The sequence below is a fragment of the Hyperolius riggenbachi genome, chromosome 1, assembly GCF_040937935.1.
Source record: "Hyperolius riggenbachi isolate aHypRig1 chromosome 1, aHypRig1.pri, whole genome shotgun sequence".
Classification (NCBI taxonomy): Eukaryota; Metazoa; Chordata; class Amphibia; order Anura; family Hyperoliidae; genus Hyperolius; species Hyperolius riggenbachi.
The window spans coordinates 515,027,814-515,040,662 of NC_090646.1; the positions used below are offsets into that span (position 1 = coordinate 515,027,814).

Consider the following 12,849-nt stretch of genomic DNA (forward strand, 5'->3'; position numbering starts at 1 on the left):
AGTGTGAGTGTGTTTTTTAAGAGTAGGAAGATGCATAGGCATATAAACAATCTGCAGATATTTCTTCTTTCACAGTATCAATTTCTATTATGTAACCTTCCCATCCTCTGGCGAAAGGTCAATGTTTCCTGCAAAGAGTTCAATGGGAGCTATTCTTTGTCAGCAGCTGTGTTGATCTTGTTATCATGAACTGCACATATAAGCAAGACAATATTCTGACAATAATAGTTTTAGTTAAAACATATGTTTACTGTTAAAGCAAAACTTTCCACAAAATTGGCCAGAGTTAGAACATAGATTTGTAATAAACACTTTTCACTTAATTTCAATGAAACTAGAAATGTAACTAGAAATGTATCTAGCAATGCAGGATCTGTGTCCTGGTAACATAAGTGCAATTTTGTTTCAAATTCACATCTTTGCCACTGTTACAAATGTTCATCTGCACCTGCATGATTTTGCCTTCTGAATGTTTCTCTGTAGGTAAACAGAATATCTCACTTACCTTGCTCCAGTCCATACATCTTAGCTTCCCGGAATTCTCTAACCACTCAGAATCCAGCTGTGATAGGTAGTGGAGCTGCAGCTTTTGTTTAGAATAGTATTACCCTCTCTGTTGTTGTACACAACGATTGCATTTTAGCTTAAAGTGAACCTGAGATGGTGGGTGGGGTGATGTACATATCTGGGGCTTCCTTCAGCCGGGTGAGGTGCTCGCCCGGGGTGTGCATGCAGCTGAACTGTGCTTATGGCGACTGGAGGAATTTCTGGGGCCAATTTCAAAACATCCAAGAGGTGGAGGAGGATGACAAGGGAGCGATCAGCTTGGAGTGGGCTAGAGGAAGCCCCAGGTGGAAACAGTAAAAAAGGGCGCAGGAGGCTAGTGGACAAATCGGCGCCTCCATTCACTCCCATAGTTAATATCGTTTACTGGGCGCCGAACAGGAAAAAAGGGCGCCCGAGAATAATAACGTTTTCCAACGGCGCCCGAACATTTTTAATGTTTTATAACTGCTTGTGATGATTTACGTTTCCTATTTCAATAAAACATTATTTTAAATGTTATCCCTTACTGTTTGTAAAACATTTATTATTCACAAAATAAAGCGATCAGTACGTAACGTAAATTGTAATATATTTTATCCCTTACTGTTTCTAAAACATTATTCTACACACAATACAGTGATCACTAAGGAGAGTCTTAGGTTTAGGCACCACCAGGGGGGTCTTAGGTTTAGGCACCACCAGGGGGGTCTTAGGTTTAGGCACCATCAGGGGAGTCTTAGGTTCAGGCACCACCAGGGTGGTCTTAGGTTTAGGCACCACCAGGGGGGTCTTAGGTTTAGGCACCACCAGGGGGGTCTTAGGTTTAGGCACCAATACGGGGGCCTAGGGGTTAGGGGTAGGTACAGGGAGGGTTACTTACTAATTTTTTTTAAACGTTATTATACATTTCACTTTTTAAACGGAAGAGTAATGTTTTCACAATTGCCAATTTCATGCACATTATTTAATGATTTATAACTTTATAAAACATTATTTTTAAACGAAATATAGTACATTATATTTTTTAAACGTTAATCATGTTTATCATTTAAAACCCCGCGCCCTTTTTTCCCCATCGCCCCTTTTTAACGTATGCGCCCCAGGTATGTATATTCCCCCCGCCATCTTAGGTACACTTTAAGCAGGCCATTAACTACATTTTTTCTCAACAGATCATTTATCCAATAAAAACATTGAAGCAAACAACAATCCATTAGAAATTACAACATTAGGTTATCAATTTTAATTAGAGGTCCATTGGCAGAAGAGCAGAAAATCGATAGTGATAGCAGAGGAGGGGATTCAGGAGAAAAATGGTTGCCATCATATGGGATATCTCTCTTTATCCCACCCCCTCTACCCTCTCACTTCCCACTATCCTCCCTTCTCTTCCCTCAGCCATGCCAAGGTAGATGAGGGTGCCTCTGCTCTGTTCCATTATGGTCATCTGCTACTACCTCACTGATTGACCGCTTACCCTCAGACATGCTCTTGGCTTCTTCACTTCTGTGCTGGCCCAAGCACAAATCACTTTGTTCCACCTCTGCCTCTCCACTGGAACTTCCCCCTTTAGGCCATCAACCACCTAATACTGTAAAAGAAGTCACCGCTACAGCCCCATTTATTTTCTTCTTTTTGCCTCTAAACTCCTCAAGCGCCTGATTTACAAACAACTGTCCAATTTTCTAGATGCTAATGCCTTATTCGACCCACTTCAGTCTGGAATCCCAGTACACTTAGACAGCATTCACTAAGGTTACCAAAAAGATCATCCTGGCCAAATCCAGCAACCACCATTTCATCCTTCTCGACTTCTCCTGTGCTTTTGATACCGTCGACCATCCTTTCCTGCTCCAAACCCTACACTCATTTGGTATCTGCAATTCAGCCCTGACCTGGTTCTCTTCTTACCTCTCTGCAGGGCCGGGCCTAGGCATAGGCTGGAGAGGCTCCAGCCTCAGGGCGCAGTGTAGGAGGGGGCGCACAATTCATTCAGCTATCATTCCTAATTGTGTTTGAAGCAGAAAGAAATAAGAAAAGGAGATGCATGGAAGTGACTACAAGCCAGATAATTAGAGATTAAGGTGTTGGGGGCCCTGGGGTGCCTTTTAGTCTAATAGCAATCAGTGTGTGACAGCTGGGGTGGAGGGATGGAGGGGCGCGCTTTGGCGTCTCAGCCTTGGGTGCTGGAGGACCTTGTCCCGGCTCTGCCTCTCTTACCACTTCTTTCAAACCTCCTTTAAATGATCCTCCACCCTCTCCACCACTTGTTGGAGTCCCCCAAGTGCTATGGCAGGGGAAGTCTATGAGGGTGATTCCACTACAGAACTTTTGATTTGTATAAATTGCAAACACCATGCATGCAGCATTTGTGGAGCAATCGCAAATAAAGGAATGCATATTCTACATATTTCTTGACTTTTTTTTTATAGTTTCAGGTTCACCCATAATAGCTGTATGAGTATGTAATTTCAGGTGATGAAAGTCCATCTCCTGTCACTGTGTACATAAAGATACTGAAAGTTATTGATATGCCCTCTTCATAGGCACACAGTGTATAATCACTGTCTACTTCAGAAAAGAATACATTTTTGCTAATTGTTTTGTGTCAAGCAGAAGCCTGTCCTTTCTGTGGTCTCTTCCTGGATATGATTAGTAGCACTGCAAATATATAAGCCTCGTCTTATCACATGTTGGCCTGGGGTCATGTGTGGCAGAATAAGGGTGACACATTATACTAAACATATAAATAACGTTATAATCCGCAGGCGCACAAGAGACACCGAGCGCACTGTCAATATTTGAGCAGGTGATGCCAGTCCTCCACATTGCGTCATGACGCCGAATCGCGTGTCCTGGACGCTCATTGCCTGGCCCCGCCCACTCACTGTGCCTTTTGGCAGTGAGAGATATCTCCCAGCATTCCGTGCGAGCGGCTGGCAGCCAGGTAGCTGGCGGTCGGTGCATTGCGGGGAGTGTGTGAGGGCAGAGCTGCGCTGTGCAGGTGGGCAGCTGGGGGCCACTCCGGGCAGCAAACATGAACACCATCAAGAACGTTCCCTCCCGGGTGCTGAGCCGGCGCAGCGGACACGGCTTGGATGTGGAGAGGGAGCAGTTTGACAAGAACCAGGTGAGACGCTGCGGAGCAGAGTGACATGGAGGTGACAGAGGACAGCGGCTCTGTAGGGTGTCTGTGCTGGCAGCCCGGTCTGTAGGCTGCACAGAGGGACGGCTTGAGGACAGGTGGGAATGATGCAGAATAGCAGCCGAGCAGCAGGCACAGGTCTCTCGCTATGGACTGCATGGTGAGAGCGCTCCCCGCACAGGGATGCCTCTGTATTTCTACGTGACTGAGGTCAGTCAGTGCCAGCTGTGCAGCCAGCTCTCCCATTTACCACAATGCTCATGTGCTGCAGTGCTTCACAGTGCTGTAAAGTTACCTTAGCCTGCTGTATGTGAATTTTGCCCCATTGGCAGACCGGGATTCTTGTTTTAAAAGGGGCAGAAAAGTCACTGCAGACTATTCGACTGGAATTATCAGAGCCTGCTGCTGCCTACCAACACTGAATAATGTAGCAGTCAATAACTGACAATCCAGCTAACAATCAGTTTGTAGTGAACATCACTGATATGTTGTCTATTAGATTTCAGATAAATTCTGGTTGAGAATGAGATGAACAGCTAGGATTATGCCATTTAATGTGATGTAGCATTGTGAGGGGATCTGTTCACATGTATTTACATAAACTTTTAAAGTACAACTGAGGGGACATGTGAAATGAGATAGACATGTGTATGTACAGTGCTAAGAACACAAATAACTAGGCTGTGTTCTTTTTTTTTTTTTTTTTCTTTATCTGCCTGCAAGTGTTAAACATCAGGTAATCAAGTGACAGTTTCTATCTGGGTCAGACTAGAGCATAAAACTCACTAAGTAATCACAGCCATAAAATACTTTCCTGTCAGTAAATTGCCTCTGAGAGCAGGAAAGAGATAAAAGGGACAATAATTCATAGATTTGAAGTCTGGCATACCCTCAATGAAGGTGTCATTGAGCACAGGCAATGAAACAGTAAAAACTTATTAAAATAAAATTGGGGGATATCTAAGAGTCATTTTGAGAAGGAGGATAGATACAATTGTTTTTCTTATCAGTGTAATTTCACCTCGGATGTCCTTTAACTGAAATGGCATTGTCCACAAATTACCCTTTGTAACTGCAGAGGTGGTGGTTATGGTGTTAAGGTAAACTGAGAATTAGATAGAAATTTGAAAATATACTTAAATATAATCCAAACCCTTTCTGTAAACGATGTTACGGAGTATTCATAATATATTTAATAGGTATAGAATGGCATAGCTATAGCCTTTAGACCAGGGGTCCCCAAACGTTTTGGGTTGAGGGCCGGGTCAACATACTTCAGACCGCTGGTGGGCCGGAGTAAACATAAAATGATGTAGAAGTCTTTGCGGACCAGACAGTGAAGCATACCCAGGTGACAATCTGCAAGCCAATTGGACAGCAGTGTCACCTGATGTGGAATTTGATTGGAAACCAGCAAAATTTCTGCTTTCTGGCTTCCATGTGGATGGGGGGTGCTGCACTGCTATTCCATATGTGGACCACCAATATTTAAAGATGTAGCTGACTGCATTTATAAGCAATACATTTTCTGTGTGGGGGGCCGGTAAGAAAGCCTTAGGGGGCCACATTCGGCCCGCGGGCCTTAGTTTGAGGACCACTGCTTTAGACACAAGTTTTAACAAGTTTTAGGGCTCTGAAAAGTAGCCTAATGACTTTTGTTGTCACAGAAGACATACTTTGTATGTTGCGGAGCAGTGCTTTTCAGCGCTGCTAGATTTGGGCGCAGCCGGCGCCTCCATAGACTTCAACAGGAATCCATTCCTATTGAAGCGCTCAGTGAGTAACGTCGGCTCCGTCAGAAGACGGTGCCGAAGTTGCTTAAAAACATAATAATTCGGCCTCCAGCGATCGCTGGAAGCCGAATTATTTCATTCCCCCACTATCCATGTCGCCCTGGAGGGGGAATAGTAATTAAATCGGCCTGGACTTGTGCAGAAGCAGGATCAGCTATATACCGCTGTATCCTGCGCCCAAGTCTACCGGCGCCGATTTTAAATGTATGCCTGAAAAGTAGCCTAATGACTTTTGTTGTCACAGAAGACAACAGGTAGTGTTTAGGTAGTGGTTAAAGATGGATGGTAAGATGCTGTTAATTCTGACCTGCGTGAAAGTTTAATGCAGCTTACAATTAAACCAATCAAATGCACTTCCTGATCCAATTCTAATGCAGTATACAGTCTGGGAGAATATTGTGTGTAACTTTTTTTTTTTCTTAGGTGTAACTTTTAATCGGGTAACCATTTGTTGCCCAAGATCTTTTTAATATCAATGAATTTTCCATAAGCAATTTTGTTAAGTAGGCTGGCCATACAATGTGAAAGTAAAAAATATGAAAAGTCAGTTTTGTGCCCTTTCCTATCTCGTGTTTAAAGTTGCTGTATTTCAAGTATAATGCTTCTCAGCAGGGCTGTGGAGTTGGAGTCGAGGAGTCAGAGCTATTCTGGGTACTTGGAGTAGGAGGATTTTTGTACAAAATCAACAGCTCTGTTTAAGTATTATACTGAGGAGTCTAGGAGTCGGAGCCAGTTTGGGTACCTGGAGTCGGTGTTTCATAAACTGAGTTGGATGATTTTTATACCGACTACCCAGCCCTTATTAAAACCAGAAAGTTGTACTCACCAGGGGCTTTCTCCAGCCCAGTGCTGGTCGGGAGGTCCCACGCCGGCGTCCTGGCTCCTCTCCTTCTCCCCGCTCCGGAATGGCGCATGCGCAGTACTTTCACGCCGGCCGGCGTGTGACGTCAGCCGCGTCATACGCGGAAGGAGCAGCCTGCCGAGTGTCGCCCGGGCTGCGGCCTGTCAGCCATTCCGGAGCGGGGAGAAGGAGAGGAGCCAGGACGCCGGCGTGGGACCTCCCGACCAGCACTGGGCTGGAGAAAGCCCCTGGTGAGTACAAATTTCTTTTTTTGGGTGAGCTCGGAGTCCTTTTAAATGTGGTGTTGGAAACATTGGCCAATCGTCTGATGATTTTTGTACCGACTCCACAGCTCTGCTTCTCAGATTAGACATTAAAGAGAATCTGTACTGTCCGATTTGTACAATAAAAAACATACCAATTGAGTCACTGTGATCTTTGCCGTTTCCGCCGTGATCCTGGTTTTAATCGCCAGTTTTAGGCAAACAAAAAACATGGCCGCTAACCAGGAAGTGATGTGTGTATGTATGTAACAGCATACAAGTTTTTATTACATAGTAAATGATCTGCACTCCAGTCAGGGATTCTCAGAGTCAGCATGGGCAGCTCCCTCCCCGTCAGACAAGCTGAAATTGAGAGCAGAGACCCTGTCTGTGACTAATAAACAAAACGCACACAGAGCCTGCAGGGGGCATGCATAACTTCTCCCCATCAAAACAGAGGCAGCGCATTCCTTTCTGGGTTGACAAAGCTTGACAAAGAAAATATTAGATATATTACAGAGACAGTGCAAATAGAAAAGGTTGCAGTAATCCAGACCACATTACAACAGGTATAGGAACTTATAGGATAGAAGACATAGGCTGCTTACACACTAAGACGTTACAGGCGCACGTTAGTGCGCCTGTAACGCTCCCCCAACGCACAGCAATGTAACACAAGTGGGCTGTTCACACAGCCCACGCTGCGTTACATGTAACGCTGCACGTTCTCCGGAAAGTGCAGCATGCTACGGCGTTAGAGCGGCTATAGCCGCGTTAGACTGTTTGCACATGCGCAGTGGGGGGCGGAGAGGAGGCGGGGAGAGCCAGCTACAGTAGCCGCGCACATGGCTACTTAATATTCACTGCACTGGCGGCTGCTGATTGGCCGGCGGGACCACGTGATGCGGAGTGTCTCGCTCCGCATCACGTGGTCCCGCTGGCCAATCAGCGCCACTCTGGGAGACCTAATAGGAATCGAGCCGCCTAACGCGGCTCACTCTACAGTCCTCACTTGCAGCACCATACGTTGTTAGGTGCACGTTATGCGACCTTAACGTAGCACCTAACGCAACGTCTTGGTGTGCAAGTAGCCATAAGGCTGAGAACTTTGTTAGTCTCTTTAATGCATCGGGATAGCAAACAGTAATAACACTTGCCAGAATGAGACAATGCAAATTGTCACTAACCAGATTTATATTGACCTCAGGCAAGCTGAATTTTAGCTGGAGAACACATTTTTTTTTTACCATCTTTTTATACGGTTATATTACGGCAAAGCAGTGCTACTAGAAGCTGTATTATTCAGGCCACTTTTCCACTGGGGCTTGAACTGTTCACTCATCAGGCAATTCAGCCTGCCGGCCACAAGTGCCATTTAGGTGCAATTACATGCAGCCAAATGGCAGCATCATGTTTGTCAGAACTGACATGCAGCGGCATTACCCAATAGGCAAAAAACATCTTGTGTTGTATCTGAGGGTGAGAACCGACACCCTGAGGTGCATCTTCATGGTGGATGGGTAGGGTTCATAATGTATCGGATTGTATGCATGCAAAAGTTTCTGCTGTTCAGAACTGAACACATTTAATGGCACCCATGGTGTAAGACAAAGGGAGGCCTCCTGACTCTCCCTCTTCAGTCTCCATAGAACTGTCACCTGATCGGCATGTCTGTACAGCCCTCAGTCTAAAACTGACAACTGAAATGATCTGGAAGGGACCTTTTTTATACTGAAAATTACAATTTTCCTTATTTACACCATTCACGTTGCAACACAATGAATGTATCTGTGCTGATCTCTCTGCCCGATTGCACTTGCATAGCACCACATTTTGATGTGCGATTTTCTTGCGCTTTAATCAACTTTAACCCAAATGCAGGAAAATGACTGCTTGCAATGTTTGCGGGGAAATTTTAAATTGCATTGTTTGCAACAGGGGACCAAGCGATTAGTAAAGCGTGTGCAATCAGAAAACTCAGATCAAAATGTGGCCAGTGGAAAAGGGTACTAAAGAATGGTTTTAAGTGGTGAAGGTTGAAAGTGCGTACATAGTTTTATTCCTGACTGTGCAGTTGATCTGTTAAGGTGCATGTTTTTTCCTTCTTTAAGACTCAGTTTCCGTAAATTCAGGCTTGTCTATGGCATCCTATGGTGAGTAACATCACAAAAGATCTCTCATGGGAACAGGACTATGCTAACAATAGAGGAAATATGAGCAGTGCTTACTTCACAGTTGAGATTTGTAACCATCTCACTATTGTGCGCTCTCTAAAGGTTGCTATCATGCTTCACTCTTTTCATACAAGTGCTGCACAAACTGATTTGCACTATGTTAACTGGGCAACATACACACTTAAGTAAGTAAAAACAAAGTCCTTTTAAAGAGAGTCTGAAGCGAGAATAAATCTCGTTTCAGACCTCATAGATAGCAGGGGCATGTGTGCCCCTGCTAAAATGCCGCTATCCCGCGGCTTAACGGGGGTCCCTTCACCCCCAAATCCCCTCCGTGCAGCCGGGGAGCGCTTCCGCATTGGGGCAGGGCTAACCGCCGCAGCCCTGCCCCACGCGCGTCTGTCAGCGCGTATCTCCGCCTCTCCCCCCCCCCCCGCCCCTCTGTCTTTCTTCACTGAGAGGGGCGGAGGAGAGGCGGTGATGTGCGTCTGATAGACGCGACTAGAGGCAGGGCTGCAGCCGTTAGCCCTGCCTCCAGGAAGAGGAAATATACGACCAATTTTACGACCAACTTTTGCGGGGGTGGGTCTGGGGGTGAAGGGACCCCCGTTTAGCCGCGGGATAGCAGCGTTTTAGCAGGGGCACACATGCCCCTGCTAACTATGAGCTCTGAAGCAAGATTTATTCTCGCTTCAGAGTCTCTTTAAAGGTAATACTCTCAAGATACATTCACAGTGGGATGTTGCAGAGCTGCGTTATAAAGTCTTATAACTCAGCTTACTGCACTGCAATGATAAGCCTATTGGAAGTTTACAGTGCAACATCAGCATTGCATTGTAACGTTTAGCGTTATGGTAACGTACTGCTGCAGTGCATTACCTCTAAACGCACACGTTACCAGGTACAGGAAAGCATACTTTTCATTGCTGTATGTGACTGTAACGCAGCATTAATGTGCGTTACCACCTTTTTTTTTACGTTGCATTGTAATACTGCGTCATTTTGTACTGTAACCCTTGGCACTATACTTTGCAAGGGTTAATAGCAAAAGTGTTTCCCCCCCCAGTTTGGCTAGTTTGTTAGGTAGTTTGTGGCTTCTTATCCATGCAGCAAGGTGGGAGTTTCTGGACAGCCTAATGGTATCTGTATCCCACATAGTATCAATTCTAAGATGGCTAAGAGTGATTTTAGACTACTGTAAGCTTTGGAAATGCAAAGCTTGCTGCAAATGAAAATATTATTTTTTTTATAATAAATAGCGAAAATACTTGTGTGTCACTGTACTAAATGAATTTATGGTAATTTTTACATGTTCAGCTGTGTTGTAATATACCGGAAGATAGTCATAGGATACTTTATAATACCATGAGTAAACATCTAAAAAAATCAGCTTGGCTGAAATGCCTTTTTTATTAATTTAGGCTACATTCAGTGGTGCATTGCAGTACAACATAATGGCCGCTTTGCGTTGCGCCACAGTGGGGCGGGTGCGTTGCAGTATAACGGCGGACGTCTCAACACACTGCAATACAGTGTATTACCGCAAAATTACTGCATGCTTCACTGAATGCGGTGCAGTGCGCGGATAATGTCCAGTGCCACTTTCCTGTTCTGCTTCTTTTCTGCTGTTACAGGGAACACGGTGCAACTGCCACTGTGAATCTAGCTAAACATGTTTACATTATACAGTAGTTGTAATAACAGATTGCTGTATTAGTGATTTTAAAGGGAACCTGAAGTGAGATGTGAAGGCTGTCATATTTATTTCCTTTTAAACAATACCAGTTGCCTGTCTTATGCTAATCTCTCCTGCTGCAGTAGTGTCTGAATCGCACACCTGAAACAAGCAAGCAGCTAATTGGGTCAGAAAATCTGAACCACGTGCTTGTTCAGAGTCTATGGCTAAGTGTATTAGAGGCAGAGGATCAGTAGGACAGCCAGGCAATGTGCATTGCTTTAAAAGGAAATATGGCAACCTCCATATCCCTCTCACTTTAGATTCCCTTTAAGACACAAAGTAGGGTCACAGTTTGGTTTCTTATGTATAGAATTGGAAAGATGTGTTATTATACACATAAAATAACATTACAGGGAAGGTCAGAGCAGCCTAAAGAGTCATTTACTTACCCAGGGCTCCCTCCAGCCCCTAGCTATGTCCCACAGCTCCACACTCAGCCTCTGGCTCCCGGTCCCCACCGCTGCAGAGGACGACCACACGAGGTCTACTACTGTGCAGTACACTCCACACCACGTGCGAGTGATTGACAGCGGCGCTCGCACAGACGCTGTAGAGGACGACCTCGCGAGGTTGCCTTCTGCAGCAGAGTGCGGAGCTGCGGCGAGGGACATAGCGGCTGCTAGGGGCTGGAGCCCTGGGTAAGTAAATGACTCTCTTTAAGCTGCTCGGACCTTCCCTTTAACCTCCCTGGCGTTATGTTTATTTCCAAATTTAGGGTCCACAAGCTGTGCAATTTTGTTCACGAGTTTTTTAGACCCTAAAATCAAACAAAAAAAAAAAAAAAAAACACACCGGAGAGAGATCTGCAGCAGCTCCTGCATATAACTCACTCAGGTACGGGATTGCACCTCTGTGCTGTGGTTTTCTGTTCCGAGCCTGACTCTGGTTTACCGCTAAGGAGGTAGGTTAAGGAAATTAAGCTAACAGATGATAGAGATATATATATATATATATATATATATATATATATATATGTGTTTTTTTTTTTTTTGACACACAAATGCTTTCAGTTCAAACACCAGTATTCTCCAAGTCTATAGCTATTAGGGATTGCTGCATATTAACATAACACAGTTATTAGATGTTCAGTCTCAATTTTGTGCTCCTAAGTAACCTCACTTAATCATAAATTCTGGCTTTAAAATCCATCAGATATTGAACACTCCATCCATTGTTATGCTTTTTACCCTTTAAATTCTCTGAATTAATAACTTAAAGGGAACCTAAACTGAAAAGGATATGGATATTTCCTTTTAAAATAATACCAGTTGCCTGACTCTGCTGCTGATCCTGTGTCTCTAATACTTTTAGCCACAGCCCCTGAACAAGCATGCAGATCAGATGCTCTGACCGAAGTCAGACTGGATTAGCGGCATGCTTGTTTCAGGTGTGTGATTCGGCCACTACTGGAGCCATAGAGATCATCAGGACTACCAGGCAACTGGTATTGTTCAAAAGGAAACATCTATATCCCTCTGTTTAGGTTCCCTTTAAACAAACTAAAAGGTAAAAACATAGCACAACCCGGTCCCCAGGACAGATGCTTTTAAACCAGCCCCACAAACCTCTTGTGTAATCCTCAAGTGCAGTCCATAAAAACATGTGTGCGCGCCACCATGTCTCACTCCATATCACTGACCTCTCAAACATAAGCCGCTCACCCTTGCTTCTACAGTCTGCACCACACAACCCATTTGTACTGTTACCTGACTCATACCTACGCGTTTCATCCAGTGAGGACTAAAGTCCTCATTAAATGAAATGCATAAGTAATAACATTAAAACCAGGGCTGTGGAGTCGGAGCAATTTTGGGTACCTGGAGTCGGTGGGTTCATAAACTGAGTTGGATGATTTTTGTACCGACTACACAGCCCTTATTAAAACCAGTGAAAGATGAATCTATTAACATTGATTTTGTTAAAGTGAGACTTCATGGGTAAGATATTAGCAGTGTTGGAAACATTGGCCAATTGTGACATTGACAAAGGGCAAATTGTGATGAGTAAAAATTTGTATTAGAGCATCTCTGAAACAGGCACTCTTGTGATGGGGTTCCTAGTTTGCATAATCCTGCATCAACTCGGACTTATTTGCATTTCATTGACCCTCCCTACTGCTGTAGCCCAAACACTAAAAGCTCCTGTAAAGTGTAACTGTCGGGCATAAAATAAAAAATCAGTTCTATATTTTTATCTGGTAAACAAGTTATGAGGATGCTAACCAGACAATTCAAAAGTTAAAATCACTATTGTTGATAAATGATTGTTCCCCAGTTCACCTGACTCTTATGTTGTACACAAAACAATTTGGTACGCACAAAGGAAGTTGTAGGGCATGCTGGGTTGTCC

General features: G+C 44.4%; 1 protein-coding gene across 1 annotated transcript in view; it reads left to right on the forward strand.

Moving 5' to 3' along the window:
- The first annotated feature begins 3,458 nt into the window (after positions 1-3,458).
- The window catches only part of HIP1R (huntingtin interacting protein 1 related), a 186,399-nt gene continuing 177,008 nt past the window's right edge, over positions 3,459-12,849 (forward strand). Inside the window, exon 1 of the mRNA XM_068244209.1 lies at positions 3,459-3,676. Coding sequence (XP_068100310.1) covers positions 3,584-3,676 — 93 coding nt within the window. The 5' untranslated portion in view covers positions 3,459-3,583. The remainder of the gene's footprint in view (positions 3,677-12,849) is intronic.